Source organism: Henckelia pumila, chromosome 2, assembly GCF_033568475.1.
Source record: "Henckelia pumila isolate YLH828 chromosome 2, ASM3356847v2, whole genome shotgun sequence".
In the NCBI taxonomy this organism is placed as follows: Eukaryota; Viridiplantae; Streptophyta; class Magnoliopsida; order Lamiales; family Gesneriaceae; genus Henckelia; species Henckelia pumila.
Window position 1 is genome coordinate 114,400,632 of NC_133121.1, and position 16,476 is coordinate 114,417,107.

Consider the following 16,476-nt stretch of genomic DNA (forward strand, 5'->3'; position numbering starts at 1 on the left):
TCCGGGAGATCGTGGAAAGAGGAGACATCACTATCGAGAGAGTGGCCTCTGCAGACAATATCGCTGATCCACTTACTAAGCCCTTGCCAGGACCATTATTTGACAAATATCGCAAAGCAATGGGACTATGTAGTATGACTAGTTGGCTTTAGGGCAAGTGAGAGATTGAAAGAGTTGATGCCCCGCTAGCCAACTTGTGGCTAAGGGCTTTGAGAGTCTCTTTTTGTAAACAATCTTTGTTTAATATAATATACGTTCTTTAAATGGCGTTCACTTTATCTTATTATTATATAATGATATACTGTTGCTATTTTGATAAAAACCTTGAATATACTAAAGTAAGATGAGATAGTGAATATAGAGAGATCACTGTCATGAAACACATCCTATGTTCACTGTATATTTTAAACAGTTCCTAGTCAATTGAGCCGTCCACAAATAAGGATAAGGATCGCTCGAGATTGAGACTAGCATTTGCGATGCCGAGTACCACAATTCATTGGTATGAAACATAGAGATGTTCGAAGCATGCAAATGGATATTCATATGATGAATGATCGAACTACCATATTCGGACTTTCCAAGTGGTTATCACTTATCGAGTGGATATAGTCCGCGGTTTTGGTTGTACACCATTAGTCCTTATTACTTGAAACATCATTGAGACTCTATATGCTAGTACTGTGCTTTGACTTGTTTACCGACTCTATTAGGGTCATCAGGTGTCGGGATTTGGTACAGTTACGACACATATAGGAGTCGATGCTTTGTTGTCAAGGATTCACCGCACACTTGCGAGTGTGGATATCCTATGCAATCTGAGGAGATATTAGTGTGACGAATCTCTGGCCAGAGTACATGATGTGTTTTAGGTTACTTGGTTTCCTAGTAGCACATGCGATGTCACTATTTGATCTTTAAGATGAATTGCATAGTTATCGAATCTCGAACGACTCTCGATTTACCAATGGTTGTTGATTCGATCGGGATATATGGATGAAGGGACCGTACTGTACTCTAACCAAAATCTATTGGTTCTTGCAGGCACTATCAGTGATACCTAGGAAATCATGGGGAGATGTTGCTAGGCGCTCTTACCATGATTCGTTGGGTAAGTCAGAAATTATTGTTCCGAGTCACAAGGAGTTGTGAGCCCACGGCTAGCTGTATCCCTCAACCATTGAGGGTCACACAAGTAATGGATTTCTAATCCCCGTTGAGATAATTAAATTTAAAGAGTTAAATTTAGTGGATAAAGAAGTAGGACTTCTTATTTAAGAATAGAGGAAGTAAGATTTCCTAAAATGACATAGTGATGGACATTTTTGGAAAACACTGAATTTGGATTCAGAAAATTTATCTTGACTTTAAAAGATGCAGAAATGGTTTCTGTGCACATTGGTGAAATTGGTTTATCAATCTGAGTTACGATAAATTTTATATTAATTTCTGAACATGCGGGCTTTGCTTGTCAGGCTTGAACTTATGACTAATGGGCCCTAAGCTGTTAGCAGCCCACATTATAAATAAGTTATTGCAGTGCAGAAATTAGACAACACAAGACATAATTTTCGAAAACCTAGAGCCTCCTCTCTTAGGGTTTTCGACCGCCCTTCTCCCCTACTGTGTTCGAAAATTCAGTCTGCATATTTCTGAATTTGCAATCTGATTTAACAGATCAAATCTGTTATTTCTCTTCGTAGAAACTTCTGATAGACTTTTTAGTGCAGTCTATCAGAGGGATTAAACTTCTGTTCGTGGACTTGATTGAAGAAACGTTCGTTCATCAGTTCCTGGGATATACAACAAGAGCAGTTTAATCTGTTGGTGTCCATAATCTCGTTTCGAGATTTTAAGATAAAATTTACATTGTTTAAATTTTATGTTATCAATTTTAATCGTAGAAATTTGATACCCACATGGAATCGTTCCATATAAAATTTTAAAACTTCCGCTGCACCGGGTATCACTTTCTTTTTCGATCCGGAGAACGACCGTGTTCCAACAAAGTTCGAATAGGGTAGTTCGATCATCCATAATATGAATATCAATTTGCATACTTCGAACATCTCTATGTTCTATACCAATGAGACGTGGTACTAGGCATCGCAAATGCTAGTTTCAATCTCGAGTGATCCTTATCCTTATTAGCGGACGGCTCAATTGACTAGGAACTGTTTAGAATATACAGTGATTGCAAGATGTGTTTTATGATAGTCATTCAATTCTACTATCACATCTTACATGCACTCTAGTATATTTAAGGTCTTTATCTAAATATCGTATAGTACGTCACAACATAATAATATGATAAAAGATAAAGTAAATGTCAATATAAAAGTGTAAATTATATTAAACAAAGATTGTTTACACATAGAGTCACAAAAGCCCTTAGCCACAAGTTGGCTAACCGGGCACCCATTCTTTCATATTATACCCTTTTTTCATTATAATTTGGTCAAAATCAGGTGAACATGTACCAATTAAGTCATTAACAAAAGTTCGTGTATCAATTTGACATTTAATCAATAGTTCATGTACCAAATTAATTTTTACTTTAATTTTTAAATAAATTAAAATTAGAATTATTATGATTTATTCTTTCATGTTCCTCTTTATCTTAGGATTCATTAAACATTTATTTAAAAAGTAAAAAACAGAAAGCCCAACAAAAATTTCTTATTGCTACTTGCCTTACCCCCGCCCGTATTCTATCTTTATCCCAAATCAAACTCCAAAACCCTAATTGGGAACAGCCGCCGTCTACTTGCATATCCACCGAGAATTCATGGCCGCGAAATACGACCTGACACAGCGCATTGCGCCACAGCTTGACCGTCATCTCGTTTTTCCTCTACTTGAATTTTTACAGGAGAGAGGATTGTACCCTGAAGAGGATATTTTGAAGGCTAAAATCGAGCTGCTTAACCACACAAACATGGTCGATTATGCCATGGACATACACAAGTCCCTCTACCGATCTGAAGATGTTCCACAAGGTAAGGTTTGATTTTTATGTTTATCCGAGAGAATTAGGGTTGGGGTGAGGGAGTGTGTTACGGGATTTTTGGTATGAGCGTGCGGTTTAATCTTCGTTCCGATGGAATTTCTGACTGGGAATTGTGAGTACTGTATTTAGTATTTTTTTACCATGTCATGGAAAGTTTTGTCATGGCTTTGTTTCTTTGAGATTTCGACATATATTAGCTGTTTTACTATCGGTCATGTTCTGATTATTTTGAGAACCGGGAGTTAATGCATATTCGTTTTTCTATGGGCATCAGGTATAAATTCTTTATTACTTCTGTTGTGAATTGCTATTTTAGGTTTTACATTTTATGATGCATTGTTCTGCAGTCTGTGTATGATTAACTGTTTATGAGTTTGTTTGGTGGTTTAGAAATGGTGGGGAGAAGAGCCGAGGTGGTGGGTGGGTTGAAATCATTGGAAGAGGCCGCAGCTCCCATAGTTACCTTTCTGCAGAATCCTAGTGCTGTTCAAGAACTGAGAGCTGATAAACAGCACAATCTTCAGATGCTCAACGATCGCTATCAGGTTGATGTTTAACTAGTCTGCGTAACCTGTTGTTATCTTGCTTCAATGCATGGGAAATGCTTTTCATCTACTTCATAATCTGAATTACACTTACATTTCTATTTATTGGATTGTGGATGGTTTCTGTGATATAGTTATGTTATGGAATATATAATGAGTTGAGCTGACTGGACTATACATTTTACGAACCTTATCTTGAAACTTTAATGTAACTGATTAACAATGTGTTTTTTGATTCGTAGATTGGTCCAAGGCAGATAGAAGCACTGTATAAGTATGCCAAATTTCAGTTTGAATGTGGCAACTACTCTGGTGCTGCCGATTATTTGTATCAGTACAGAGCCTTGTGTACGGACATGGAAAAGAGTTTAAGTGCATTATGGGGAAAACTAGCAGCGGAGATATTGATGCAGAACTGGGATGTTGCTCTGGAGGAGCTCAACCGCTTGAAGGAAATAATTGACTCTAAGGTTGCTATAACTGCCATCTGAACTATTAGCTTGTGCAATTACCGCTTGGTTGATACAGGATATCGAATTTTATTATTTTTTATGTCTGGCAGAGTTTATCTTCTCCGTTGAATCAAGTACAAAGTAGAATATGGCTATTGCATTGGAGTCTGTTCATCTTCTTCAATCATGACAATGGAAGAACCTTGATTATTGACTTGTTCAACCAGGACAAGTATGACTCTGGGACTTATTTACATCCCCTTCTTTGGTTTTATTTGGTCTGGTGATGTTAGAAATGATTATGTTTTGCTTCCGTAAGTATTATTTGAGTTGTCTAATTTCACCTAAAATTATCGAAGGAGGGGGCGGTGTTTGTCTTGTTACTATTACCGTGTTTGAACCAGAATCATAATGCTAGAATCATTGGCATGTGACAACCAATAGATACCTCCTACTCCAGAAAACTTACCTGCCTATGTTCTAAAATTTTGATCAATAACTCAAGTTGTGTCCCAACTACTTGCATTTTTTCTCGGCAACCTTTCTGCCAAGCATCACACTTTTTTCTTGGATGCCATATTTGATATTAGTACCTCATGTGACATAGGTTTGTTCCCTCTATCTGACCCAGTGTTCTTCAAGCATTTCTTAATGGTATATCTTTTTCAGGTACTTGAATGCAATTCAAACAAATGCTCCTCATCTTCTACGTTACCTGGCAACTGCTTTCATTGTCAACAAAAGGAGGCGACCTCAGCTTAAAGATTTCATCAAGGTTATTCAGCAAGAGCAGTACTCTTATGAAGATCCAATCACAGAGTTTTTGTCATGTTTATATGTCAACTATGACTTTGATGGGGCTCAAAGAAAGATGAAAGAGTGTGAAGAAGTAAGCTTCCGAACTGTAAACAGTTCTTCAATCATATTCATATGTGAGGTCCTGTCATTGTGAAAAGAAATAAGCATGTAAATCATGCTTATTTATATTCATGTTTCTATACATTGTTTTTGTTGTTTCACCTTCCATAGGCATTTACAATTGCATGTGGATTATTGTTGGATATATAAAGTTAATTGCATGTGTAAAAGATAATATATGAATATATGATTTAGATCAACTGTACCTCAATTAGACATGTGCAGCATTTAGCATTATGCTTATTTTCTTGTTGAAAATTATTATTTTGATTCAATTGTGTCCCGTGTGCATTGATCTATTGTGAAAAGATAACTTCGCCTCTTGCATTCATGTTATGATAGTTCCTTGCCAGTTGGACTTTTTTTAGAAGATATCCGATCTATGTTGGTTATTTTGCTATCTGCTAAGTGCTTTAATCCAGTGCAATTGAGTTGACAGGTTTTTATTTTTCTTTTGAGTTGACAGATAATTGCTTGTTATTCTAATATATTGTGAGTTGGTTGTCATCTCATTGAGTATCCATGTTTATGACTAAGTCTTTTTATCATGTTGCAGGCAATCCTAAACGATCCATTCCTCGGTAAACGGGTTGAGGAAGGAAACTTTTCAACTGTACCATTAAGAGATGAGTTCCTTGAGAATGCTCGACTTTTTATTTTTGAGACCTACTGTCGCATTCATCAGCGCATTGATATGGGGTATGTGCCTAACATTGTTTCTAGGCAAGATAAAATTTATGTCACAGAAGTCTCGCCTCTCCCCATTTCGCCACAGGAACATACATACAAAGCCCCTGTGTTTTTTATGATATTTTTTTGTAGTGAATATAATTGGCTACCAAATCTTATGGTTGATGACAAATAGCTTGATTGATGCCTAAGTGCTGCTTGGGTGCTTTCTTGATCACATGAAGATTTTCATTGCAAAAATATTTGTTTCTCCTGGTTATTTTACGATGACTACAACAATGTTATCTTATTTATGTTAAAAAGTCATTATGTGTAATAATACGTCCATGCTGTTGTGTGATGATGAAGTGCCAGCCTTCCATTGTTTTGCCGTTGATTCTTTTTCGTAATTGGACAAATTTGGAACATATTGAGTTATTACTTGGTGCTGTTTTACAGTGTGCTTGCTGAGAAACTGAATTTGAACTATGAGGAGGCTGAGAGATGGATAGTGAATCTCATAAAGACTTCAAAACTTGATGCCAAGATCGATTCCAAGACCGGAACAATCACAATGGAACCGAATTTTCCCAATGTGTAAGTTGCACTAAAAGAATCATGTTGTGACATTAACTCTGTTTAAACTTTATTTTGGTAGTCAAGATCTTATTAACATCATATTTCACGTATATACGCATATATAAACGAAAGAAATATAAGCATAATATGCTTGGCCATGATATGCTATTTTGTTCCTTTCAGGTATGAACAGCTTATTGATCAAACAAAGGCACTTTCTGGGCGCACTTATAAATTAGTAAGTCAGCTCCTGGAACATGCTCAGGCGCAAACTGCTCGGTAGATTGGAGCGATGAGTGATTTTGATTTTGGCCCGAAGTGATTTGGTTTTATTCTTCCCGAGTTTGTCAAGTACCCTTTTTATTGATCTGAAGTTAACAGCTTTAAAATTCAAGTTTTGGCATATTCACAAGCTAGCTGATGGATCATCACTGCAAGAATTGTGTATCTTTGGGATGCTTGCGCATACGTAGGAGAGTATAATGAATTTTTTAAGGGCAAACAGGGTTAGAGGTAAAGCGAAATAATCATGAAGAACACTGATACTATACAAGCGGAGCAATTTGTCATATAAATATATGAATAAGCCATTTTTCTTATCTTAATTTAAAAGAAAAAAAATTAGATATTTATTTCAAAAATCTTTGCTAAAATTCATCATGAGCGGCGGCGACCTTTTCGCAACTTAAATCCGTCCGAATACCAATACAGGAAGTGCGATGCGTGGATGGCCGATTCCTTTGTTCTTCTTTTAATAATTATTTTCATTTTTAATCAGATATATATTTGATAACACAAGGGATGAATAATGAAATATGATGATGATTGGAGATTTATATCTAATTCAAAATAGTTATATATATATATATATATATATATATATGTTTATAAAGTTAAATGTTTATTTGTTTTCAGAATATAAAAAGAAAAGGATTTAACAATGCTTATAATACTAAATGAGATAATTTTTAATTTAGTCCCTTGTTTTATGTCTCGTTTCTAATTAGGTTCTACGTTTTTCAAATGACCCAATTTATTTTTTTTCGTCATATTTTTGTAATTGATCTTTTTGTTCGATTTGACGTAAAAACAGACAGAATCCGTGTACATGATTTGTTTAGCCCGTTTAGAAAATATGTTTATTCATTCCCAAATTTATCTACACCTAATCTACTCATTAATACTGTTTGAAGATCTAATTTTGCAGCAAATCCATAATGGATAGCCTCGTAATCGCAATTTATTTATTTACACAGTAAAAAACACAAGCCTACAGAAATTAAACATTTCTCAAAAAATAAATCTAATAGCTCTCACAAATGCTCCGGTGGTATCTCCGCCGTCTCCACCAAGTAAAGCCACCTCTCCTCCATCGTCATCCACCGTCTCACACCTCCGCCTGAACCCGTCACCTTGCTGCCACCCGTGTCGTCTCCTCCCGTCATTTTCACTGTTGTCTCTTTGTGTATTATTATTTCATTACTTGGGAGTTTTGTTACTGAAATTCACCAACTTAACTGGATGGAGACCATAATTTTTTTGATGATTTCTCAATTTTTCAGTTTGATGTTGTGCTTTATTCTGAGATTCTAGTGGTTGGTAAAAGCATTGCACGTTTATGCTATAAATTAAATCAAACTTGTACACTTTTTTATGATTTATTACTTATGTTTCATTGTCGTGTCAAGGCATTTGCTCTTGGGAAAATTTTTTGTCCAGGAGCCAGGATTGCTAAGGGATCATAGGTCAATTTTCTTGTGCTGAAAGCTTCCCACTGACTCCCAAAGTGAGCTTTCCACTCTGCTTTTGTGTTATGATGGGGCAAGTATTGTTTTACTCGCAGCCGCTGCTTCTCACACAAGTCTAAAATTCTCTTGTTTTGAGACAAAATGTATTCCAGACCATCTTTTCCCCTAGAAGATGGCGTTGCTGAAGCTAGCATGGCAACTAGGTAGAAAACTTCCTCCTCAGGTGTAATCATGGATGTTGTTGTTTTCCATCTGTGGCAAACAATCAATTTATACTGTGCTTTGAATGCAAATATCACATGCATTCTAGATGGAGATCACACTACCTTGATTTGTTGACTGGATAGATCAGTACAGGACCATTGCTTGTATCCTTAACAATGTTTCCAAATACTTGTTGGGCGAACTCATGGATCCTACTCCTAGGAATAAGAAGATTTAACCAAGGGTGTGGAACCTCCCACAGTCCTTTTTCCCGAAGCTTTATCTCCGACGCGTGCACTCTATCCAGGAAATCTGTGTAAGGGACTTCTGACCAGAAGAGAGTGGACTTGATGTAATTCAATTTCGATAAGAGGGTTTCGATCTCCTGCATGCGATGTCAGCACGTGATTAACCTTAACGAATACTGGTTAGAACCAGCCATAGGGATGATTAAAGATTCTCACCTCATCAATGTTATCGGCCTCTTCTGGATTGAAGTATTTTGCAACTTCCAGGCAAAATAGAATCTTTCCTTCTGAAGAGAATTGGTTTGCCTGAGCAGGGTCCTTTGGTTTGAAAGATGATTTCCAGTAATCTAATAAGCCAGTTCTGTTAATGATGACAAACCCTTCTATATAATCAAAAGTGTCTTCTGAAGATATTAAATGCTCCTGATCGTTGGTGAATGCAGAGAAGTCTGAATAAAGTGCTCTGATCCATTTAACCTGAGAAATGACAGCTTAATGTCTTAAGTATTATTAACTTTGGCTGTGGTAATGTAATGTTTTGTCGTGTGACTCGTCTCATTACCTTTTGGGGGGCTGCCTCCAAGGCAATTCTAGCTTGAGTAATGATCCCAAATTGTCCTAGTCCTCCAAGTACAGCGTGGAAGAGATCAGCATTCTGGTCTTCTGAACAAGTTACCTCTTCTCCTCTGCCTGCACGGAAATTAAAGTTTCTGTTTTTTCAATGCCGCTGGACATATATGCTAATTATTTTTGTGAAATGCGTTTCATCTTTCTTAAATATACATGTGCATGACAAACCTGTGACCACTTTCAGTTGGTAGACATTGTTGATCTGCGGTCCATGTCGGAACGCCTGACCGCTAACTCCAGCATTTGATAGTGTACCACCAACTGTGAGATGGAGATAATCAGTCCATGATTTTGGTGCCAGCCTGTGCTTAAGACTCTCCCGGAGAATATTTATCCAAAGCTCTCCAGCTGAGACATCAACGTAAGGTAGTTTTCCATTGTGAAAACTCATTTTCGGCACCTGAAGCGATTCCATAACAATAACAACACCTCGATATGCCTGTGCTTGGCCTTGTAGGGAGTGGCCACGGCCTCTGGCAGCAACTGTAAGCTCTGAAGTCAAACCCATGTGGAAAATACACTTTATAATGGAAGATATATCAGAAACCGATTTTGGGTATAACACTGCATATGGCATGATATGGTATCTATTGCCAAAGTCCCTTGCCGCATGTTCAAATTTATCAAAACTTAGGTTCCCATCAAATGACATCTTTGCTAGTGATGAATGTATGACTGATGGAACTGAGTGAAGAGATGCTGTGGGGGTGACAAAAGACTGGTTGGAGCAAAGGTGTTCTCTATTGACGGTAAAGCCAAGTACAAAAACTAAAATAAGCCTTAGGGCTATATTTTTCTGCTGAAAGAAACTTTGAGGTTGTGCAGTTATCATCTCTTTTAGTTACTTGAAGAAAAAAAGAGAACAGTTGTTGTATGTTTTACTCGGAAAAGCCTAAATAGATAAATGATGAATATGCTCAGGATTGACGAGAATTTATAGAGCCCTGTGAAGAGATTCTTGTGGATTATTGCTAGAAAAAAGTGTTTTGAGAAATTTTCTAGCAAGCGGAGATTTATACACAGCAACAACAATACTTACTGGTTGATACCTTTACCTTTTTATTTTCTTGTCACTGTCTTGCTGATTTTATTTATTTTTGGCAAATATATTTGTGCACTTGGACCAAACTGCAAACTATTCACATTTTCATTACCAGATGATTCTATGTGATTATAGTTCATGTACTACATGTACGTCAGGCAGTGAATCCTGTCCGGATTACATAATTACTTTTATTTGGCCTAATCCAAGTCAATGACCATGTTATAAAAAAAAAAAAAAAAATTACAGGTTTTTTTCTCTATCAGTTCACCACAAGTGGGGTGGCAGTGCACTTGTTTGAAATCTCTGTTCCAAGTTCAACTGACCTCATGATATATTATTTTATAATGTTTTGTTTGTTTTCATTTGCATGTATGTATCCTACAGAGAAAATCGTTTAGTTTAATTTTTTGCTGGTGAGTTAAAGCTTTGGGGCGGCCCCTACCAGATTTCAGTGCAGAAAGTCTGCTTCCTTTTCTATCTCTGAACCTTCTTTGCCGATGTAAGTGTGGCTTACCTTTTTACGAAAAGTAACTTAAAAGCCGAACAAAATCCTTATCTATTGATTCATTCAACTCAAATATTAGCCATCATTAATTTCGTCTTGATTAAAATATTTTAGAGATTGAACGGCATTATATATTTGTGCCTAATTAGTATAAATGTTGGACGATTGGGTGAGTGAGTCGTGTGTGTCTCCAGGGGGCATAATTCACGTTGCTCTGTTTCATATTCGTGCGCATTTGTGTTCATGGACTCGTAAAATCTGCTGTAAGTATTACCTTGATTGTGACGGGTGATAGGGGGAGATTATGATGAATGAAAATAATTCTCACGGCCCAACTGCTTTTCCACCATATGAGAAACGATCATTTAGTTAAATCTTTGAAGTTCAAAGTTAATCACCATACATTATCCTATTTACTTTTTCTAGTCAAAGGACGAACCCTGTATATCTTTGTGTTTAGGTCCGCGAGCAAATGTGTTCTTTTCGTGATATGAGTGGGAAGGATATATTACTTGATTACCATGTTTCTTTCTTTCTAATGATTTCCATACATTGATGTTGACATTGGGTCTGATTAGATAATTGAAGTGCTAATTATCCATACTTGTTTGTATGGTTATAACATCTTGTCATGAAAGGAAGTAAAGTAAAGCCACCTATTCTATTCTTTTCTATTCTATTCTATTCTATTCTATTCTATTCTATGCCATTGTGGTTAGAAGCAGCTTTGGTCTTTGGTTAGAGAGTTTTTCATGTAGGGGCTTGGGGACAAGTTGAGTCACGTCCAAGGGTTTGATGCAAAATAGAATGGGAAAGTGATACTGAGTAGATGACAGTCTGAAGGGAGGAAACACTGAAAAAAAGTTACCTATCAATTCGTTTGGTCTTTGGAGTGTTGGATCCCAGCATTGGGACATGCCTGAATCATTCCACAATATAATGCTAGGAAATTATTTTATGTTGCTTTCTTTGCTAAACAATTTACTGTTCTGATAGTTACCACTCCATCTGGTTTTTTTTTTTTTCTGGTTTTCCAGCACTATAGCTTCTGTTGCTTCAGCAACAATTTGACAAGTATTTATTATTTCCCCTCGCCTTACACATACAAACAGTACTTATTCTGTTTTGCTGATTCAACTTGTGTCGTACAGTATTTAATTTCCTCCTATTAACTTACTTGATTTAAAAAAATGCAACTTTCCCTTGTGAAACGTAGGTTTACTCAATATGACATGCTCATACTTTCAATATGTATCAGTTTCAAAGAGGATTCGAGATGCTCAAAGAAAATAAGTGTGATATTGTGTTGGTTTATACTCTATACACCACTAGGGCAATGAGACTGCATCTGCTAGCTTTTTTTCACTCACGGTGAGCTAAAAACTATAGCATGTGTTACTGATTTTGCTGCAGCTACTTTTCAGACACAAGCTGATGTTCAAAAGATAGTGCACCAAAAGATAAGTCTGTACAAAGGCAGACATCAAAAGTAAGTGCAGACATACACACGTATTCATTACGTGTGAACAACATTAACAGTTTTTTTCTGTGCTTGATGGAGGTTAGTCTGTGCTTGCTTGTAGCATAAACATCTACATTTATCTTATCTGGGTTTAATTGATATATCTCAATAGACTAATCTACATGGCACCCACAGATAGATAGATGTATGTATGCACGTGAATAAATTGAAGTTGGCGGCATGCAATAATTTAATGTTCCTTTGATTTCGATCCCATAGTTTTAGTGTTTAAAGTAAATTGCATTCGTAACTTGTGTGTATGTCCTTAAAAGTGTATGTTAAAGGACAAATTGCTCACTTCACTTATTATTGTTGCTGTACTTGTACTGTTATGTCCTTGTATCTTGTGGTTGAAGTGTGATGTAGGTTCTGATGGTAAGGAGATTTGTGTACTCCAAGAAGATACTATTTGCTATTTTGGGAATATACAAGACAACCTCAAACATATATCTTTGAAAAATCTCTTCTTTATCAAATTAAAATATCAAATGCATGCACAATTTACTAACGCCAGTACTACTATTTGATCAAATATGCATATTTAATTATTGCCTTTTGAATCCCACTTCTGCCTATTATTATTATTATTTTCCCTTTTATGGTCCATGATTAATGGCACACTTTGTCAAATTATTACTATGAACGTAGTGTTTTTACCATTCTGTTGGCAAATTGATATCATCTGAATATTCTCGTTGACAATATATACCTTCCCTTCGAAGGAACAATGTATAAGTAGGGGTTGTGATGATTTGATTTTAATATACGTTGGCGCATGTATGTATGTATGTATGTATGTATGTTTTGTGGAGTATGAGTTTCAGGCTCAGCACAAACAATAATGCAATTAATTGGTTATGTGCGCGAGAGAGAGACTTGACATTAATGTAGATTTCGTTGTTCACCAAAAGTGAAGGGTTAGTGTAATTCATGATCCTCGATATGGTTAATTCAGTCTTTTTTTCATTTATTTATTATTATTATTTGTATTTCAAGAGAATTGAATTGTAACTGTCGAAATTGAATGATAGTGACCTACCAAAGCTATTAATTTAGTTTCTTATTGATGGGGACACACTGAGACTGAAGTTTCGTATTGTATGTATATTGTATAGTCAGTCCATTTATGTTTTATTTATCGTATAATATAATATAATATATGCTCACATCACCATCAATTTCATACGTGCATGTATATATGTCCGTCCTTTTTGAATTCGAAGATTGGTGTGAACAAAAATTCTTCAGAATTTGCTAAACCTTTTTTATTTTTTGTTTGTTTTTTACTCTAGTAGTCCACTACTTTTATTTATATCATAATCATATATATTGATAATTAATGTTTATCTAAAGATATAATGATGTAATATGCATTTGTTGTGTATACGCGATCCCAAAAAAAGACATGCCATCCCACGTGGGTGTAACTGACTTTATTTGTCCCAACCATTCATTGTTCTTCATATTTTTATTGTATTTTAAAGAAGAACTTGAGAGCTCGATTCTTTACTTTATCGGGTAGCCAAACATTTATTGAATCTAAAAATCATGATTTTTGTAATTTTTTTTTAAAAAAAAAGAAAAAAAACATGGAGATGGAGAAAAGTGTGTTTTTGGACTTAATGATTGAGTGATTTTTCCGTTAATTTTGTGATCTATCGCTTTTGGGTCCAAACAAACAGAGGATGGATGTTGTGTAATCGAAATTAATTGGTGTGTAGGGAATGGAAAATGGACTTGGTTCAATTCCTGTCAGACTGATAATTGATCCAAAGGGATGATGAGTTTGTGTGTTCCTAATCCTGCCTGGGTCCGATGATTGTGAATTTGAAGTCCCTAAGAAAATGGCTTTTCGGGGCACGCTTGCTTGCTTGGTTGATGGGTACAGAGCTAGCAGTGCTCTAATTTGTTTCAAGACTCTCTCTATTCTTATTCAGAATTAATCAGATTCTTTTTCTTTTTTAATAATAAAAACACGTAGACGACGCAATTGCAAAGTGTATCTATCCTAGCTCGATGAAGATAAGAGTAGTTTTTGCCTATTGATCTTTATGGATATGTAATGGAAATGGAAACGAGGCTATAGATACCTAGGGCCTAGGGGGCAATAGCCCATGCACTACTACATATATATGTCGGGTTGTGGATCATATAATTGAGAAATGTGTTGTGTGTGTGTGAAATGGGAATCAATTTAGGTAGGCAAAATGTTGTGTGTTATATTATTTATAGGGTTCCTATCCTATATATGCATGGAAAGTGAGGGGATTAGTCCTAAAATCTCTATCACATTATCAACTTAATTCTGACAAATTAAAACAAAAGAAAGCCCAATCCTCTATGATTTATGTGGAATGGCTTGAGTCTGCTGTTTCATTCAACAGCCAGCAATTATGAACCGATGGGCTCGGCCTCAACTGATATTCCCATTAACACTTTGCCCACCACATTTCAACCCATTTTTACTTTGAATGTCCATTTCCATTTTTAAATCAATCAACTTCGAGAAATCAATTCATTGCTTCTTGTCTAACGTCGATAATAGAACCACTTATGTTTAATTTTAATATAAGATTTTCAGTTAATGTAAAATTATATAAAAGGTATACTTGAGGGAGGAAAACTTGCTTGCGTACTTGACAACTAAAGAAAATCTTTCAAGTCGACCGTCGACCTATTGTTTTTTGAAATAAAAATATCAAAAAAACTATGATGGTTTAAAACAATTCTATTGTTTCTTAAAAACATGGTGGCACGCTTCGATTGGGTAGATAAGCACTTGATCAGTGATCAGGTGTACAATTCTCCCCATCAACACTTTTTCGGACTAGCATGTTGTACAAGACTTGTTCAATGCGGTTTACCTAACTAGAAATGTAGTTGGGAGTTCTCATGTCATATAAAAAGATAGTGGCACATCTTTTGGCAACCGCTGACTTAAAAATCGGACACACTTTTATGATGTAGGAACGACCCACAGAGAAGTACTATATCAAGACGTGTTCGAAAAATTGTTGATAGTACTCAGTCTACTGAAGCTCTTGTTCGGATAAATTTATTTTATAGCTACATCATTATCAAAAAATTTCAAAAGTCAATTTAAACCACCAGCTAGTAAAATAAATCTTCACTGAATTTTAACTTAATCAAGCTTTCTCCAAGTATTCTGAATCGATCACTCATGGAAGCTTGGAGGAAATTGTTTAGGTATTGTTTGTAACCTTTAAAAATAAGTGATTATGAAAATTTTTTAAACAAATTTGTTAAAAGAATCTCCATAATCACTTATTTTTAGAGGTTGCAAATACTACTTTAGTCAAAGTGACAAATTAAAGCAGTAGCAGAAGTCAATCTTTGTTTTATTCCTCGAAACAGCAGCTGATGCTTCATTGATATATATGCAACAAATAAACGGGAATGTGAGCGAGCAAATGAAAAGTAAGCTTTTGGTATCTCCGAAAATACTCCATAAATCCCGATATATATATATATATATGTATAATATAGGCCTAGTTTGTTCCCATAAATTAAATGAGAGAGGGATAAGATCAGTAATGCATGTGATGTGCTAAAAGATGAGGCTATGTTATGTAAGCCTAGAAGAACAAAACTGCATGCAGCGTTAATTAATTAATTTAGAACCGTACGTACGTAGTAGTTTCCATTGCTTTGTTGAGGATTTTGACATCGTCTATGTTTCATGTTATCTTGTTGATGGTTTTCTTTTCGATATGTTTGTTTCCATATCTTCTTTTTGAGTTTACTAGATATATATGGATATATCTTGCTCGGATTCTAGGTTTGGATCTCACCTGTAGTGAGAGAAAATTATTTTTTTGCTCCTGTATATTTGGCACTTTGCGATTTCAGTCTTTTATATTTTCAGATTTCAGTTTTAGTTTGCTATCTTTATTTTTTTGGCAATTTTAGTAGTTTTTTCTGATATAGCACTGACGTGACACCAATTCAATGCTGATGTGGAGCTGACGTGTACAGTGTCACGTAAGCATTTTCGAGTAAAAAAGACCAAAATTACCAAAAATCAAAACATGCAGGACTAAAACTGAAATATGAAAACATAAAGGACCAAAATCGGAAAGTAACAAACATACATGACCAAATTTGCAGTTTTCTCCATATAGTGAGAGTTTTGATATTGTGAGCACCTATCATGTGCACTTATGTGTGCACCTGCTGATGTGACGTTCACCTATTGGATGTAGAGGATGTCACGTCAGCGGTGCACACGTAAGTGCACATCATGGGTGCTCACAATATCAAATCTGATAGTTATGATATTTAAGTTTACCACAATTTTATTTCATTTTATCTTTTCTATTTTATTAAGAATGAGTCCTTCGTACGTTTGGTATGACAATAAACTGCTTTTGACTCGATCTA

At 35.7% G+C, this 16,476-nt stretch overlaps 2 protein-coding genes and 1 long non-coding RNA gene across 3 annotated transcripts; 2 read left to right on the top strand and 1 right to left on the bottom strand.

Moving 5' to 3' along the window:
- Window positions 1-2,681: 2,681 nt before the first annotated feature.
- LOC140883211 (eukaryotic translation initiation factor 3 subunit E) lies at window positions 2,682-6,567 on the top strand. The gene is made up of 8 exons (XM_073289590.1): window positions 2,682-2,999; window positions 3,401-3,555; window positions 3,798-4,025; window positions 4,118-4,239; window positions 4,677-4,896; window positions 5,482-5,624; window positions 6,054-6,191; window positions 6,357-6,567. Exons 1-8 carry the CDS (start codon window positions 2,789-2,791, stop codon window positions 6,454-6,456), a joined length of 1,317 nt encoding a protein of 438 aa, XP_073145691.1. The 5' UTR covers window positions 2,682-2,788; the 3' UTR covers window positions 6,457-6,567.
- An 838-nt stretch (window positions 6,568-7,405) lies between these two features.
- On the bottom strand, window positions 7,406-10,416 carry LOC140883212 (cytokinin dehydrogenase 1). Its single transcript, XM_073289591.1, is given in 4 exon segments — window positions 7,406-8,173; window positions 8,248-8,510; window positions 8,590-8,850; window positions 8,936-10,416. Coding segments are annotated over 4 exon segments (1,752 nt in total). The 5' UTR covers window positions 9,836-10,416; the 3' UTR covers window positions 7,406-7,845.
- LOC140883213 (uncharacterized) lies at window positions 9,686-13,790 on the top strand. The gene is made up of 3 exons (XR_012150349.1): window positions 9,686-9,819; window positions 9,925-10,044; window positions 10,433-13,790. It is a non-coding gene; the product is annotated as an uncharacterized lncRNA (long non-coding RNA).
- The last annotated feature ends 2,686 nt before the right edge of the window (window positions 13,791-16,476 follow it).